The sequence below is a fragment of the Berghia stephanieae genome, chromosome 3, assembly GCF_034508935.2.
Source record: "Berghia stephanieae isolate SIO BIC M18660-M18661 chromosome 3, UCSD_Bste_1.3, whole genome shotgun sequence".
Lineage (NCBI taxonomy): Eukaryota > Metazoa > Mollusca > Gastropoda > Nudibranchia > Aeolidiidae > Berghia > Berghia stephanieae.
In genome coordinates, this window is record NC_088362.1 from 23,834,476 (window position 1) to 23,852,495 (window position 18,020).

Genomic DNA, 18,020 nt, shown 5'->3' on the forward strand with positions numbered 1-18,020 from the left:
CGATTTATTAAGTCCAGATCATAATTTGTTAATTCGAAAAATAGTCGTTTGGTATCATCGATTCTAAAATCCGTTTTCAAAGAGAGGAGGGGAATACGAAGAAAGGGGATTTGACTGACATGGTATCTACTTTAATCTGTTTTTCTATTAACAATAATCTGAATCGAATAAAAGTGTTCATCATAATTTCAGTGTTGAGTTCACTTCTTGAAACGAAACGAATGTACTCGTATTTGTTACACCCTGCACTATCTTTGATTTATCTCTTCTTCGTTTGGTGGGTAAATTATCTTTACGGTCGCATCATTGGACACGCGTGATAATTATTCTTTAATGAAGATGTGTATATATCAAGATCTTTTTTAGTTAAATAATGGAATATTTTTTTTTTTTGATGCTAGAAATTTTAAATTCATGATGCGATGGTAATGGCGAGGTGACACAAAATAAAATGAGATATTTAGAATGTAGTGTCCAATGTGGCGAGATCATCAAAATTACAGTCACAGTTACTTAAGTTGATAGTATAGTATTTTTTTTTCTATAACGTTTTCGCGAAGTCTTGTGATGAATGACTAAATAACTCGAACTAATTATTTAGAGCAGCTGTATTCCATTTATTGAATTAGACTGTAAAATATGAAGAAGGAGGGGGGTTACACTTGGAGATGATCGCTGTTAATTAATCATCGTTGTCAATTGGGTGATAACACGAACGGAATAAAGATGTACTATAGAAAAGTACTTTCAGCTTGATCCAACAGACCTAGCTACCTTATCATTGTGTTGTATGGATAGGGGAATAAAAACAACAAAACAAAACAAACTCGAACCCACTCCTTTTGTGTGTAAAGCGAGAGCTCTACCAATTGATGTTCCCTTCTAGAGGTTAGGTAGCGCACTTTTATCCTATCGATCAGAAGACTGGTGATAATAATGTAACTGTATTACAAACCAGTATTTAAACGAGAGAACATCTAAAAAAAAAAAACAAATAATAATTTTAAAAAGCAGTCAGAACGTAGGGTTTTGACTTTTAGCGTAAAATAAACCACCAGGTGCAGTTGTAAGAAAGAAAACGAATACCAAGACTGTTTCTCACGATATTTAATCTTCGAGGTTGTTTGAAAACGGGTTAATCTAAATATAAACACGAGAGGGCGATAAAGCCTGTGAACTCTCAAGCAGGGAGGGTTAATGTGTTCCAGATGTGGGTGTGGAAACACGCTCAAAAGCTAATGAGATTTGTAGATATTTGTCATGGGAAAGTTTATAATAATTCTCTTTAAAAAAAATAGTTCTAAGTCCAGGAGTCAGACCTGGGAATTGAATAAACACTCCTTATACGATAGCGTGGTCCAGCAGCGTGGTCTTTGCTTCGTATCTTAAAGGTTTCAAGTTCGACTACCCGTTACGCTGCGTGGTATTTAACAAGTTACCTTGTTTTACCTCATTTTACGGCGCTGAGCTGCGGCTGATGCCTTGGTTATGTCAGTCTTCATTTGGACTAGACACTAAAGACACATTTCCCATTGGGAATTAAGAAAGGGATATTCTATATTTAATCAATAACTATAAGTCATTAGACTCAGCTGCTCTGAATGACCTTGACCTATTTTTTTGCCGCGCTGCTGTGCGGCTGACGCCTGAGCTATTTGCCCTTTGACCTTTGAGGGAATCAATGGACTTTTAATTGATTAAATTAATAAGTCATTAGACTCAGGAGCAAGAAACCAATTTAAAAGTACAACGCGGCTCAGCGTTATAGTCCTTGGACTGTACTGCGTGACCTCAATTTGCGCTGCGGTGCTGCGGCGCGGCTGAACCAGTCGGAACCTAATAACACCGGGATAGGATCCTTTTAGCCGTTCAATCAGCTGTATAGCCCTATTATTACGCAATTAACCATTCGATACATAATCGACGGCAAATCGAACACTCAATAAACACACGCGCTCATCTTACTGATCAAAACAAACAATGCGTATTAACATTAACAAATAAGAAGAAGAAAAAAAAACCGTCCAAAGTATCAATCAAACGGAATGAGAACTAAACATTGGTATAAGAGATGATGACAACCAATCGGATACTAGATATTTGAACGTGTAGGTTTGAAAGAACCAATCAAATGATTTCAATAAGCATTAGTATCAGAAAACTAGGTCAAATACAATCTAATAGCCAATAAGATAATTGTATATTTAATCAATAACTATGAGTCATTAGACTCAGGTGTACGAAACGGACGTATTATAAAGCATTTGACCATTCGATATATAATCGAACTCAAAATGGGAATTGAATAAACATTCAATAACAAATAATAACAATGAATCCTTATAAATACATAATCAAACTAAAATCAATACATAATAGATCTAAAAATATCGATTAGCAGGTAAAAAAACGATCACACCAATCATCCACATCCATCTTTTTAATCTGGTTCTAGTCATTCAGCTCACTATATACTACTAATTGTCTTTTCTTGGCTTGAAAATAATGCTGTCTGTCTTCCTCTGTTACTTCGATACAACTCGTTCCTCTTCCCTTGCAACAACATCTTTCTTTCAATAGCTTCGCTTCCTTTTCAACATATTTCTTTGATGAATCATATTTTCTTCTAACATAACATTCCAGTCTGTATTTTTTGTTTGGCACTAATTTTGTTACATGTAATTAGCCGAGCAGTCACGTTCACAATTTGGTCATCTGTTGTATCAAAGTGGTTCGTGTTTGAAATGACCTGTAGTGTCTCCACAACTCGTTAGGTCTATTATTGAATGCCTTTGTCCATTTCTGTTGGTATTCTTTCTGCACTTTTAATGAATATGCAAATACCTAATATCAAGTCTTTAAAATTAGTTACCAGAATGAAAAAGAAATGTACTGTTACGATTTGTTTAGCTATAACCAATGGTCTGGTAAGCATAAAACAAAATAAAACAAAGCGAAACAAACAAACAAACAAACAAACAAAGCTAAAACTGTAAAAATGATAAGTCTTCATAACCTATTATTCATGGAAATATATTGGCAATGCCTTGATCAACAATTTTCTATGAAAAGCTTGACCAAATGGTGTCCGATAGTTGTTCGTGTATTGTGATGAGGCAGGTTTGCCGAGGTCGATTATTCTGGTCAGCTTGTGCTTGTATTTTGGAGTCTGGTCTATAAATAAGAACGAAGCATTCCATCCAATAAATTTATTATGTTATAATATACCAAATATAAGATTATGCAATAAATCAGATAATTAGAAAATTCGATTTAATACATATTTGATTAATACTCAGAATTGTTTCACTTACGAGATTTATGATTCTCAATTATTTAAAAAACTCAGAACTGAATAAATAATATTTGCATAACAATTAGAACAAATCGTCCTTGATTATTTATTGATATTATCAATTTTAGATTCGTCTCGTACATACCAACAGTTTTCCCACTACACACAAAACATTTAGATAACTATCGTTTTGGGGTTTGTTTTTTTCTAATTCCGAGTGAATAAAAAGCGTTATATTATACCTTTAATACCTTTAATTGTCCGCCTCATCAGTAAAGATGTTATGTGGTGTAGCCGATCTCTTTGAACCAAAGTCAAAACTATAATCAAGGTCGGCTTTAGAATGTTTGACACTGATGTCTTGGAGGTTCCATTTACTATTGGTTGTCTCTCTAATTTCATACGATCGATCCTATGCTGGATATGGCCTCTCTGACGAAGCTTTCCGTTTTGTCATCTCCACCATCATTCTTTCTCTTTGAAGAGGAACATTTTTACCCTTTGTTTTGGACTTGGATTTGGAATCGGAGCAATAGGCCTAGATAAACCCTCGGAGTGTAATGGCATTTTTAAAAATCCAACTTCATCAATAATCAAAATAGTGCAATTATGTGGTCTTGTGGTATAACACTCTCCCTCATTAGAAGGTGTATTGGGATCGAGTCCCGCTCTGAGCGGCGCATAACTGAGTCCTTGGAAAAGACTCTTAAACCACATTATCTAGCCGTACCCAGGTGTAAAATGAGTATCAGGCCGTTAACAGCACTGTCTTTGTTTGGAAAATAATAATATCTCTTTACAGGCACCATGTTCCGCCCTACTTGTTAGTTATTGCTGCTGGCCAGGGACCCTTTGCAAAGTGCCCTGACCGCGTTTACTGGATATTGCACTATATAAATGCTCAATGTTATTTTTTTTTAGTTTTGTTGTTTTTTCTTTGTTTGTTTGTTTGTTTGTTTGTTTGTTTGTTTGTTTTTGTTTGTTTAGCTTTTTCTTTTTCTTTTAAAAAAATAAATCAAAAGATCTTTGTTGTTTGTTTACAGGATGGGTAGGGGTTTAAATGGTGGTATGATAACAGGATAGCATCAGGTGGACATGTCATGGGGATGTAAAGTAAAGCATAACCGGGAGATAATAGGCTTGAAGTTCAGTCGCATCGTGACTTTAGAAATTGACAATTATTTAGCAGCTGTGATATTTATGGATGCTCAAAATTATAGAGTCCAATGTCAATACAACCCTATAGAGCAGTAAAGTTAGGTGCCCAAAACGTAAACAAAGGTCGAGAAGCACGTGGCAAACCACATGTTCCTGTCTTGACAGCTCACGTTCCAATGTAAATAATAGAAAAAAATAACCTTTAAAATTTGGCTGTTAGGTGGCAAAAGAAACACATATTCATAAATACTCGATCATGCATCAAATAATGTCTAGATATGGATATTTTATGGAACAAAAGGTAAAATTTTCTAAAATTTATCAAAAGTTACAGTCTATCTATTTTTAGACCAGAGCAAATTATTGCGCTGGTGTGAACAAAACGAGAATTATTCGGAGCCTGATTTTCATAATAATTTAGCCTTATATTATTATTTCTGCAACTGTTAGATTTTATGTAAACATATTTTCAATACTGAAAGTGTATTGCCTACAACTCAAACTACAAAATTGGGAGACCTATATTGTGCGTAAATTGTTCCGGTCCCTAACGGAAATCACTAGCAACTTGTTATTGTTTACGTTAGGGGCACCTAACTTTACTGCTCTATTAACAGTAAATTGAAATATTGATTTTGTAGTTAAAAACACAATCATTCTTTCTAATCCACGAAAACAAACTATACATCATTTACATGACGTGTTTTTGATTGCTTGAAAGTACTTCTCCGTCTCCTTTGAACTCTGAACTAACATCAGAGGTTCGATCATCTTGAGACTAAAGAATAAGAGGGCGCGCTTATCTCTGAAGTTGACATCAGAGGTTAGATCAGCGGATTGGCAAAAACGCTACCTAAGAGGTTTGATCAACGGGCCATCGATATCTTATTTAGCGACATTGTGTCACTTGTGACATTAGACCGATGACACCATTACTTATGTCACAATTGCAATTTCGACAATATATCATATCATTAATTTCAGTCAAACCAGTGTAATAACCTCAGGTAAATATGGAATTTAATAATATTTCAGAAACTAAAGACTTCAAAAATAGAAATATACATGGAAAATAGAGCATCTGAGTGTGACTTGTGACATAAGACCGGTGACACCATTACTTATACTTATGTAAAAGCAACACCAAATCACATTTTCGTCCATACTATATCATTATTTTCAGTCAAAAAAGCATAATAACCGCAAATCAGATGACCATCCAAGCCAACAGTCAATTATGCTAAAATGAAATTCAACAATATGTTATAAATATATATATAATATATATATATATATATATATATATATATATATATATATATAGAGAGAGAGAGAGAGAGAGAGAGAGAGAGAGAGAGAGAGAGAGAGAGAGAGAGAGAGAGAGAGAGAGAGAGAGAGAGAGAGAGAGAGTCGGTGTTCTTGCCGAGTACGGCGGTTATTGATAGATGAAAACCGTGCGACTTTAAAACCCAATAGACACATAGATAACCACGCCTCTCGGACAGTCGTCATAATGTAAACACTGATAATGATTGCCTAACATAGGAAACTGCACAGGTTTTAACTATCGATGATATGTGTCTAAGTAAAATACTCACTGTTCTACCACTTGATTAAAAGAACCAACAAAGAAAACTATGTATACTTCAACGTTTAAAGTTTGATCGACTAAATCGTGTGATAACTAGTCATCCATTTGGCGGTTGAAAAACAACAACAATGATCAGAGAGAGGTTGATTTCATTAGTAGTAGTAGTAGTAGTAGTAGTAGTAGTAGTAGTAGTAGTAGTAGTAGTAGTAGTAGTAGTAGTAGTAGTAGTAGCGTATGGCTACACCTCCAAATTTATTTCGTCAACCCAGCTTCGAGGGGCGGAGGAAGACTTTCATTCACGTTAATGTTTAAAAGCAACCAAGTTTGTCCGAGCCCATGTGAAGGTGTGTCTCAAATTCCATGATTTGATTAGTCAAAAATCTACTGGTTAATAGTCCCAGGTTTGAGAGAGGGTCATTTAAATCGATCGATATTTGAAGGACGAGTTTTCTGACCAAATACAGGATTGTCCAGAGTGCGGAATTTAACTAGTTAATCGATTATACTTTGTGATGTCGTTCATCATCATCATCATCATCATCATCATCATCATCATCATCATCATCATCATCATCATCATCATCATCATCATCATCATCATAGCTTGTCGCTCCAACACCGAACCCACTCCACAGCATATTATGTGGAGCAGACTCTTAGTTCATGGTCAGTGCAGCTGGGCCCATCCTGACATTCTCTAGGATGTCGCTGCAGTTTTGTCACCAAAATAATAAATCCGATTTTTCCATTATTCAAATCCCAGCATTCCATACGTGAGAATTCTTCGATCGATGCCAGTTTGGGCTTTCCTGATGGGACAACTAGGCTATGACTATGCCTCTTACACCATCGTTACCGTGGGCTCCGTGTTTTTGAGAGACATTCTGAAACTTCCTCACTGGAAGGTTTGTATGATGTAAAACAATATTTTTACTGTACGACTAGTTAGTAAAAAAGCATTTTACTGTCATCATGCTTTCAAAAGAAATGAACAATAAAGAATATAACAGCCTCATTAAAGAACAAAAGAACAAGGAACGTTTCGGGCGCAAAAACCCTTCTCCAGCCAAAAACAAAAACCAATGAAAACATAAATACAGAGTCCGAACGTTTTGAGAGACTAACATTTTAGCAAATCTTAGTCCGAAGGTATCATGATTTTAGTCTGGGACTTGCTTGGTCAGATTATATAAAAAGCGAATTTTTTCAAGTTCTTGACTAAAACCAGGGACTAAGTGCTAGTCTGCCTTCTTAAAGGCTCCATACACGCACAGATCTCATCGAGGGACGATCGCCAATCAGGCGAACCGGAGTGAAAACGCAATGTGTGTGGCCAAATACCTTGCCGACGAGCAGAGGGACGGTCGGTCGCTCGCAAAACCCGCCTTGCTTAATATTTTTCAAGGCGATCGCCAATCGGGGGCGTGGCAGTATAAAAAATTGGACAATTTTTTTCGGATTTTTGCTGTTTTGACGTCAGATTCGTGATCAGCGTCAAATTTACAATAAGTTTGATACCAAGAACTATGTTTTTACTCCAAAAATTGATGAAATTAGAAATAAATTTTAATTAATATTGAGGCTATGTGGCCGACATAACAGTGCCCCTCCCTGTTCTGTGATGGAGGCTAGTGGTATGACTCTCGCTTTCGGATCGGAAGGTCCAGGTTTCGAGACCCGCTCTGAGTGGCGCAGGGTTGAGTCCTTGATAAAGGCTCTTTACTCACATTCTATCACCGTACTCAGGTGTAAAATGAATACATGGCCGTTCGTTGTCTTTGTCCGAAAAAATAGTTGTAATATTGCCTGACAGGCGTCATGTCTCGTCCTTCATGTTTAGTATTGCTGTTGGCTTGGGACCCCTTGTAAAGCGCCTTGAGCACGTCTAGTGGATATTCCGCAAATAAATGCTGTATTATTTTTTTTAAATAATATTTTAATAAATTTTTAGGAAGCGGTAGATGAACATAAGGTTTCGTTTTTGATCACCGTAAAATTTATAATGGATTCCATACAAAATAAAACAGTTTTCCGACTTTCGTAATTTCCATTGTAATGACATAATATGAGAGTTATTATCATTATTAACCTTTTTAATTATTTTTTTTTTTGGTTGAACTTTTTTTTTATCTCCTCGTTGACGCGACATCACGGTCGACCTTGACACAGACATATTTTGGGATTGGCAGATGCCAAAAAGCATTGACTACGTGATGACAGGGGTGGGCATTGTAACCTTGAATTATAATCTACAAAAAACGCCCCCCCCCCCCCCCCCCCCAAAAAAAAAGAGCTGGGTGCGTGTGTGTGGTGGTAGGGGGGGGGGGTGCGAATGCGAGTAGTCCCGAGGAGTACCCATTTAACCTGTCACGGGAGCGCTGTCGATTTGTTTTATAAATAATAATAATAATATTAATAATAATAATAATAATAATAATAATAATAATAATAATAATAATAATAATAATAATAATAATAATAATAATAATAATTAAATAATAATAATAATAATAATAATAATAATAATAATAATAATAATAATAATAATAATAATAATAACAATCTTTATTGTCCACAAATGGAAAAATTTCCGTGGTCTACGTTGTTTTTAAACTTAAATGGGATTGCAAATGTATTGATGTTATGCGTATTGGAAAAATACTCACGACATCTCCATCGGGGTATAACATATTAACACACAAAACTGCCAACTCGAACGTTGATAGTCTGATTGATATAACTTAGTGATAAGTTAATTATAAAAATGGCTGTCTAAAAGCAATAACAACGGGTTGACTAACGTCACATTCATTCCTTCTATTGATGCTCTGTGTTAAATTAAAATACTCACAAAGTCCGCTAGCCAGAAATATCACTCCAGCCCAAAATTCTACATGGAACCTTGAACGTTATATTCTGATATATTTTAATGAGAACTAATCATAAAAATGGGTGTCTAAAAACAATAACAATTAGATGAGTGACGTCAATTTGGTTCCTTCTATAAATATACAAGAACTTTACTCACTCCATCCGCTCTCTCCTCCTTCAATACATGTGTATCTATTCTCTCCTCACTTTTTTGTGCGGTTATGCATTTGACATTTATGATATGACACTCGCCTTTGGATTTGACGCATTTACTCGCATTTTCTCACCTGTTTGCGTTTAAAATGAGTACCTCGCTGTTTACAGTGTCGTCTCTGTCGGGAAACAATTGTAATATCGCTTAACAGTCATGTCTCGTTTAACATGTTTTTCTGTTGGCCAAGGACCCTTATAAAGTGATTTTAGCACCTTTATTGAATATAGCGGTATATATATAGCGCAAGCAAATTTCTCTCTCTCTCTCTCTCTCTCTCTCTCTCTCTCTCTCTCTCTCAATCTCTCTCTCTCGAAATGGTAGATTATTATAGCTATTGCTACATATGATGCGAATATCTTGGACGGTTGTTGATGCTATGAGTTTAGGTAAAATGCTCACAACATCCGCCAGTCGGAAATAACGTAACGTCACACAAAACTACGAGTAACCTTGAACGTAAAAAGTCTGATTGATATAATTTAGTGAGAACTAATTACCAAAATGGCTGCCTTAATACAATAACAAAGAGTGGAATGGTGTCAATTTCGTTCCTTCAACAGTCTAATTGATATAATTTAGTGAGAAGTAATCACTATTGTGCGAACAAGGAAAGATAGAACAAGAGACAGTAACTGGGATCGGTTCTGTCGGCCACATAGCCTAACTATTAATTAACATTTATTTCTAATTTCACCAATTTTTGAAGTAAACACACAGTTCTTAGTATCAAACCTATTGTAAATTTGACGCTGATCGCGAATCGGACGTGAAAACAGCGAAAATCCGGAAAAAAATTGTCCACTTTTTTATACTGCCACGCCCCCGATCGCCGATCGCCTCAAACAATATCTCACCGTGTGTGGGCAAAAATCATCTGCGATAAACGAAGGGATCGGGTCACAGCAACCAAGCAGTGCCTGTCCCGCGATGAGATCTGTGCGTGTATGGGCCCAGAATGAAAATATATTGAACAAAATTGAATGAAAATGAATATTTATTGAACAAAATGAATATTAATTGAAAAAAAAATTATTGAACGAAAAGGAATCTTTATTGATCGAAAAGGAATATCTATTTAACAAAAATGAAAATTAAATGAAAAATAAATTATTCAGCAAAAATAGAAGCGTTCACTATGGAACAATGATGTTCAATGCACATCTTCAAAATGTATCTATATCAATTGTCTATTCTCAGATCAATACAATTTCTTCTGTGCCCTTTCTGATAACCTCACCGACTTCCTCCATAGCCGGTTATGCTTGGGACAGGCTGATAGCCAGAGACATTGTGTCAACTACATTCACACGGAAAACAAATGAAGCTATTTGTGAGTTGATCTATCTATCTATCTCTATATATCTTCCAATATCTATTCATCTCTCTCTCTCTCTCTCTCTCTCTCTCTCTCTCTCTCTCTCTCTCTCTCTCTCCTCTCTCCTCTCTCTCTCTCTCTCTCTCTCTATATATATATATATATATATATATATATATATATATATATATATATATATATATATATATAGATGGTGACTTTGTAGGAACGTTTGTCGTGTACCTGGTTGCTAGTCTCGAGATACAGTTCAGTTACGTTGGCTTCATGGCCAATCCAGGCGATCTTAGCCCCTCCCACTCCGGCTTTCTGGCAGGACTCGGACAAACAATGGCCACGTGGGTATCGTTTGTCATCCCCGTTCTGACGTTTGGGGTGAGTGTCAAATGTCACCCATCACCCCAAAACAGTATATACTTGCGATCAAAAGAAAGTATACACATTTAAAATCGTCGTTACTTTTTTATCCGTTGGTGTAGGCTAATGATTTTCCACTGATTTGTTTACCATTAGCCTATCTGTGTACCGATAGCTCATGTTTTTGTTTTTGACCTGAAATTCGCTCATCACGTCGCGCACGTGCTAAAATGACCTTTTAGACCCTTACTATGGACAGGAAGTGCGTAGATTAATTTTCTGCCATCCGTATCTTCTTGAAACATTTTCAAGGCAGGAAAACACAATGAAAAATACCATCATCCATTAATCTACGCGATGTCACGACTTTGTTAAGAACAACATGCACGTGTCATTTGTCATCTTCAAGCTGGACAATCTGTGACCAGTGTTGCAAGAATGCTTAATATCACAAGGAGAACTGTATATTCGTTAGTCCCTTGCCGTGCCGTTTGTGTAATTTCAAATCGATCCACTAACGTATATACAGTTCTCCTTGTGATATTAAGCATTCTTGCGACAAAACGTTTTGTGTCAAGAAATTGCCGTTTAATCCAAATGTTGTCTGGGTTTTGCAATTGTATTTTTTCTGAAGGTTGTTGTTGGGTTGTTCTGGCTGAGATAGTTTTCGTTTGTTTTGAGATGATATCGATGGTCGGCGGATCAAACCTCTGAAATTCCGATTTTCACGATCGGCGGATCAAAACTGTGAAATCTACATACGAGCTTTGCGCACCATGGCTTATTCAATTTTGGGTGGATCAGACCTCTGATGTCATCAGAAAACATAGTGCTCAAAGCTCATGTGTAAACTTCAGAGTTTTGATCCATCAGTCGTGTAAATCGAGACTTCAGAGGTTTGATCCGCGGACCATCGATATGATGTTTCGGATATTTGGCTTGCAGCCGTATCCTCTGGGAAGGGGTGTGTGTGTGTGGGGGGGGGGGGTGTTTAAAAAGTTTTAGTACCTACGAGAAAATGGAGGAATAAAGAATCAAGATTGAACTTGAAAGTTGACAAAACACAAGCGTACTTTTTTAAATCTAAATGCATAGAGAGATGTCTACTGTTGTTTGTTGTTTTTCAGCCAAAACACTTGTAGCATCAAGCATCTGCGTCCTGGTTTACCTTCCAGATGGTGACTTTGTAGGAACGTTTGTCGTGTACCTGGTTGCTAGTATCGGGATACAGTTCAGTTACGTTGGCTTCATGGCCAATCCAGGCGATCTTAGCCCCTCCCACTCGGGCTTTCTGGCAGGACTCGGACAAACAATGGCCACATGGGTATCGTTTGTCATCCCCGTTCTTACCGGAAATCTGACGTTAGAGGTGAGTGTCAAATGTCACCCATCGCGACAAAACAGTATATTATCTGGGCGGTTGGGGGTCCCTGGTATCTCACTTGGTAGAGCACTTTCTTCACATGCAAAGGGACCAAGATCGATCCCGGGTGAAGTTGAGAATTTTTTCCCAGCCCCACCCACCCGGCTCACCCAACAATGATTGGGTAACTGGGTCTGTCAGATCTGGCGGAAAGTGCTTTATGATAGACTTGCGTCCTATCCTATGGGTAGCAAGCAATTTCTATTGTCCATTAGAACCGGTATAAACTCCGGTCGTTGGGTCTTAAGGCTCTGAAGGACTGCTTTTTATCTGGGTGGTTAGAATGCCTAATAAAGTAAATTCATATTCAAAAAGTAATTGGAGACATTGATTAGGGATTTTCATGGTACTGTCTCAAGGAATTGTTTCATGGTACTGTTTCATGATACTATTTCATGGTACAGTTTCATGGTATTGTTTCATACTACTGTTTCATGGTACTTTTTCAAGGTACTGGTTCATAATACTGTTTCATAGAACTGTTTCAAATTGTATTGTTTTATTGACACCCTTACAAAGTCACGTTTTTATGTTTTAATCAAGAACATTAATAAATTGTCTAAAATTTACAAAAACTATATTTTGGCATTTCTTGTCAATTCAACTTCAAAATTTCTTTGCTGGCATCGGTTTACTACGACATAAAACCTTCTTTTGCGGCTATGTGGTCTTGTGGTATTACACTCGCTTACGGATCGGGAGTTCCTGGGTTTGAGTCTTGCTCGGCGCATAGTTGAGTCTTTGGAAAAGGCTCTTCACTCACATTATCTCACCCTACTTAGGTGTAAAATGCGTTGTCTCTGTCAGAAAAAAAAACTGTAATATCGCCTAATAGGCGTCATGTCTCGTGTTACATGTTGCTGTTGGTCAGGGACCCCTTGAAAAGCGATTTGAGCACATTAAGTGGATATCGCCTATATGAAAGCTCAAGTTTATTTTATGGGTCATATTATCAATCATTAACGGTCGGCTCTATAAATCTTTAATATTTTCCCAACACAGAAAACACGACAAGCCTGGTATGTGACGTTTTTCATCCCTGTCGGACTACAAGCATTTGGTCTCCTTTTCTATCTCTGGTTTGGATCTGGGCGTCTTCAGGACTGGGCAACAGTCAAGCTGAGCGAACAATCGCCGATTCTTAGCAGAGATACGACACCATAACACTTTCCATATCACGTATCAATGATAGATAGATGGATAGATGGTTAGATAGATAGATAGATAGATAGATAGATAGATAGATAGATAGATAGATAGATAGATAGATAGATAGATAGATAGATAGATAGATAGATAGATAGATAGATGGATAGATGGTGGATGGATACGAGCTGAGAAGATTGCATCAATGTTTTGCTCTGCCATTTCCGTTTGATTACCCTTGGACAAGGAGCAAAAGTACAACAAACTTGCCACGTCACAGCTTTATGACACGACAACCAATATAATTGAAATTTGGCATCGAAATTTCTTAGATATGACGTCATATTAATATTGTCTCCAATTTTGTTAGTTTTAAGTTGCTTATTAGCGAAGTTATGGAAGAAGGAAACTTAATTCTGAAACACACCTCGTAGATAGATAGATAGATAGATAGATAGATAGATAGATAGATAGATAGATAGATAGATAAATAGATAGATAGATAGATAGATAGATAGATAGATAGATAGATAGATAGATAGATAGATAGATAGATAGATAGATAGATCGCCGATTCTTAGCAGAGATACGACAACATAACACTTTCCATATCACGTACCCGATTGTAACATCAGTTCTAGAATTCTATTAGTAATCAATGATAGATAGATGGATAGATGGATAGATAGATAGATAGATAGATAGATAGATAGATAGATAGATAGATAGATAGATAGATAGATAGATAGATAGATAGATAGATAGATAGATAGATAGATAGATAGATAGATAGATGGATAGATGGTGGATGGATACGAGCTGAGAAGATTGCATCAATGTTTTGCTCTGCCATTTCCGTTTGATTACCCTTGGACAAGGAGCAAAAGTACAACAAACTTGCCACGTCACAGCTTTATGACACGACAACCAATATAATTGAAATTTGGCATCGAAATTTCTTAGATATGACGTCATATTAATATTGTCTCCAATTTTGTTAGTTTTAAGTTGCTTATTAGCGAAGTTATGGAAGAAGGAAACTTAATTCTGAAACACAACTCGTAGATAGATAGATAGATAGATAGATAGATAGATAGATAGATAGATAGATAGATAGATAGATAGATAGATAGATAGATAGATAGATAGATAGATAGATAGATAGATAGATAGATAGATAGATAGATAGATAGATAGATAGATAGATAGATAGATAGATAGATAGATAGATAGATCGCCGATTCTTAGCAGAGATACGACAACATAACACTTTCCATATCACGTACCCGATTGTAACATCAGTTCTAGAATTCTATTAGTAATCAATGATAGATAGATGGATAGATGGATAGATAGATAGATAGATAGATAGATAGATAGATAGATAGATAGATAGATAGATAGATAGATAGATAGATAGATAGATGGAAAGATGGGTGGATGGATACGAGGTGAGAAGATTGCATCAATGTTTTGCTCTGCCTTTTCCCTTTGATTACGCTTGGACAAGGAGCAAAAGTACAACAAACCTGCCACGTCACAGCTTTATGACACGTCAACCAATATAATTGAAATTTGGCATCGACATTTCTTAGATATGACTTCATATTAATATTAGAGAGCTTTGGCAAATCACTTTGGACTTAAGACTTAGACGTAAGACCTTGATTTATCATGTGATCGCTTATTGTAGAGTGCAAATGTTTGTCACTTTGTTGTCCAAATTATTGTTTCTGATTCGCACCCTATTAATGATGCAGTTGGCTAAAAAAAAAAGGTTAGTACCATTTAGTATTATTGATTTAACGACGATTTCTTTTCATCTTAAACCTATGTATATAATGCATTATGTATGAATATCTTTGGGGTCACGTAACAACCTCCAATTGTCCAGTGTCAGTCGAGTACACGATTCTTTGACTTCAGCCTCCGTTGTCTATTCGTACAGAGATGCGTCCCTCAAGAAAGCAATGAACCAATTTCTCAGCTAACGCTTGCATTAGATTATTTCCACTGTGTTATTTATAAAAGAGGACATGTTTTTGTCAATAAATATATTTAATATTGGGAGAAAGTCCTCTTTGAAACTTTATACGAGCCGTACGCAGAGCTAACTATTTAGAAAAAAATGACCTAGATTGCTTTCATAATTAAATGGAAATGACCCGAACTATGCTAGAATCCATCCTTAGGCTTCTCATGCGCATTCAATTTGTTTACACATTGCTTATCAGCAGACTCAAGTTGTCTATGTCCAGGGAAACTCAGATTGTGGTTCCTCTGTTCGTTTTGGGCTGACCGCAATATTTTTTAGTATCAAGCAATGCAATGAGAATGAGGTGTGAATAGTTTTAAATCTCATTCACGTTGGGAAACGTTTTATATACTATTTCTACAACTACTACTACTGTGCGGCTATGTGGTATTGTGGTATGACACTCCCTTTCAGGTCGGAAGTTCCTGGGTTCGAGCCTGGCATTCGTAAAGTTACGGCCTGATACTGACCAAAAAATGACGTCAAAATGCCAGTCTTTTGCCACAAAACAAAACAAACTGTGAGTTGTATTCAATACTTCAACCAATGAAATAACTTATTTCCATGAGCTCTACTAACGACAACTCACTAGGCGGTGCAAAAACCAAATAATGACGTCAAACTGCCAGTCCTTTTGGATTTCAGTATCAGGCTATAACATAACGATGGCTACGGTTCGAGCCTCGCTCGGCACATATTTGAGTCCTTGGAAAAGGCTCTTTACTCACATTCTCTCACCGTACTCAGGTGTAAAATGAGACCTGGCCGTTAACAGCGTTGTCTCTGTCCGAAAAAATTATAATATCGCCTAACAGGCGTCATGACCCGTCCAACATGGTAAGTGTTGCTGTTGGCCGGGGACCCCTGGTAAAGCGCTTTGAGCACGTTCAGTGGATATTGCGCTAGATAAAGGCTCAATTTTTTTACTACTACTGCTATCACTACAAAATTTATGTTGTCTTGGGGTATGACACTCGCCTTTGGATTGGAAGATCCAGGGTTTGACTCCCACTCCCTCCATGGGTAGTGCATACATACATACATACATACATACATACATACATACATACATACATACATACATACATACATACATACATACATACATACATACATACATACATACATACATACATACATACATACATACATACATACATACATACATACATACATACAGACATACATACATATCAAAATTGTTTATTTCAGGAAATATACATGATAATGTAACAAGGGTAACATATTCATTGACATAATACCATTTCCTAAAATAATGTACAATGTATAGAGCTGGAGTATTAATTTGAACAGTGAAGTTTCAGACTCTGCCACAGAATGTCCCAGAGGTAATAATGATATTAGTGTTGATGACGATGATAATGATGATGATGATGATGATGACGATGATGAAGATGTAATAAGGCGATAGGTCGCTAGTCGTCGGCGTTGTCCTTGTTCCCATTCTTTTTTGGTACCAGTGTTACATACATACATACATACATACATACATACATACATACATACATATGAATTAAACCCAAGGTTGATATCTACCAGATCCATTGTATTCAATAAACCATGTGAATTAAACCCAAGGTTGATACCTACCATGTCTATTGTATTCAATAAACCATGTGAATTAAACCCAAGGTTGATACCTACCATGTCTATTGTATTCAATAAACCATGTGAATTAAACCCAAGGTTGATATATTATACCATATCCATTGTAATCAATAAACCAGGTGAATTAAACCCAAGGTTGATATCTACCAGATCCATTGTATTCAATATACCAGGTGAATTAAACCCAAGGTTGATATCTACCAGATCAATTGTATTCAATATACCAGGTGAATTAAACCCAAGGTTGATATCTACGAGATCCATTGTATTCAATAAACCATGTGAATTAAACCCAAGGTTGATACCTACCATGTCTATTGTATTCAATAAACCATGTGAATTAAACCCAAGGTTGATATCTACCATGTTTATTGTATTCAATAAACCATGTGAATTAAACCCAAGGTTGATATCTACCAGATCCATTGTATTCAATAAACCATGTGAATTTAACCCAAGGTTGATATCTACCAGATCCATTGTATTCAATAAACCATGTGAATTAAACCCAAGGTTGATATCTACCATATCTATTGTATTCAATAAAACCAAAATTTAACACAGGGTTGATATTTTAGGGCGTCCGATAGCCTAGTTCAGCTATATGGTCTTGTGGTGTGACATTCGCTTTCAGATCGGAAGGTCCTGGGTTCGAGCCATGCTCGGCACATAATTGAGTCTTTAAGAAAAGCTCTTTAGTAACATTCTCTCACCGTACCCAGATATAAAACGAATACCTGGCCGTTAACAGCGCTGTCTCCGTCGAAAAGAAAAATGTACCATCGCCTAACGTGTCTCGTCTAATGTTTCAGTGTTGTTGTTGTTGTCTAGGGACCCTTGTAAAGCGTTTAGAGCACGTTTAGTGGATATTGCACTATATAAATGCTGCAGTTTCTTGAGGGGTGGGGGGGGGGGGTTAGAGTACTCGCTTCACACTCGAAATAACCACAATCGACCCCATGTGCAAT

The 18,020-nt window shown here is 36.6% G+C and overlaps 1 protein-coding gene across 1 annotated transcript in view; it reads left to right on the forward strand.

Annotated features, from left to right (window-relative positions):
* The window catches only part of LOC144969178 (sialin-like), a 48,077-nt gene extending 34,267 nt beyond the window's left edge, over positions 1–13,810 (forward strand). Inside the window, exons 8-11 of the mRNA XM_078908288.1 lie at positions 6,808–6,949; positions 10,327–10,459; positions 11,947–12,188; positions 13,245–13,810. Coding sequence (XP_078764414.1) covers positions 6,808–6,949; positions 10,327–10,459; positions 11,947–12,188; positions 13,245–13,406 — 679 coding nt within the window. The 3' untranslated portion in view covers positions 13,407–13,810. The remainder of the gene's footprint in view (positions 1–6,807; positions 6,950–10,326; positions 10,460–11,946; positions 12,189–13,244) is intronic.
* Positions 13,811–18,020: the final 4,210 nt, after the last annotated feature.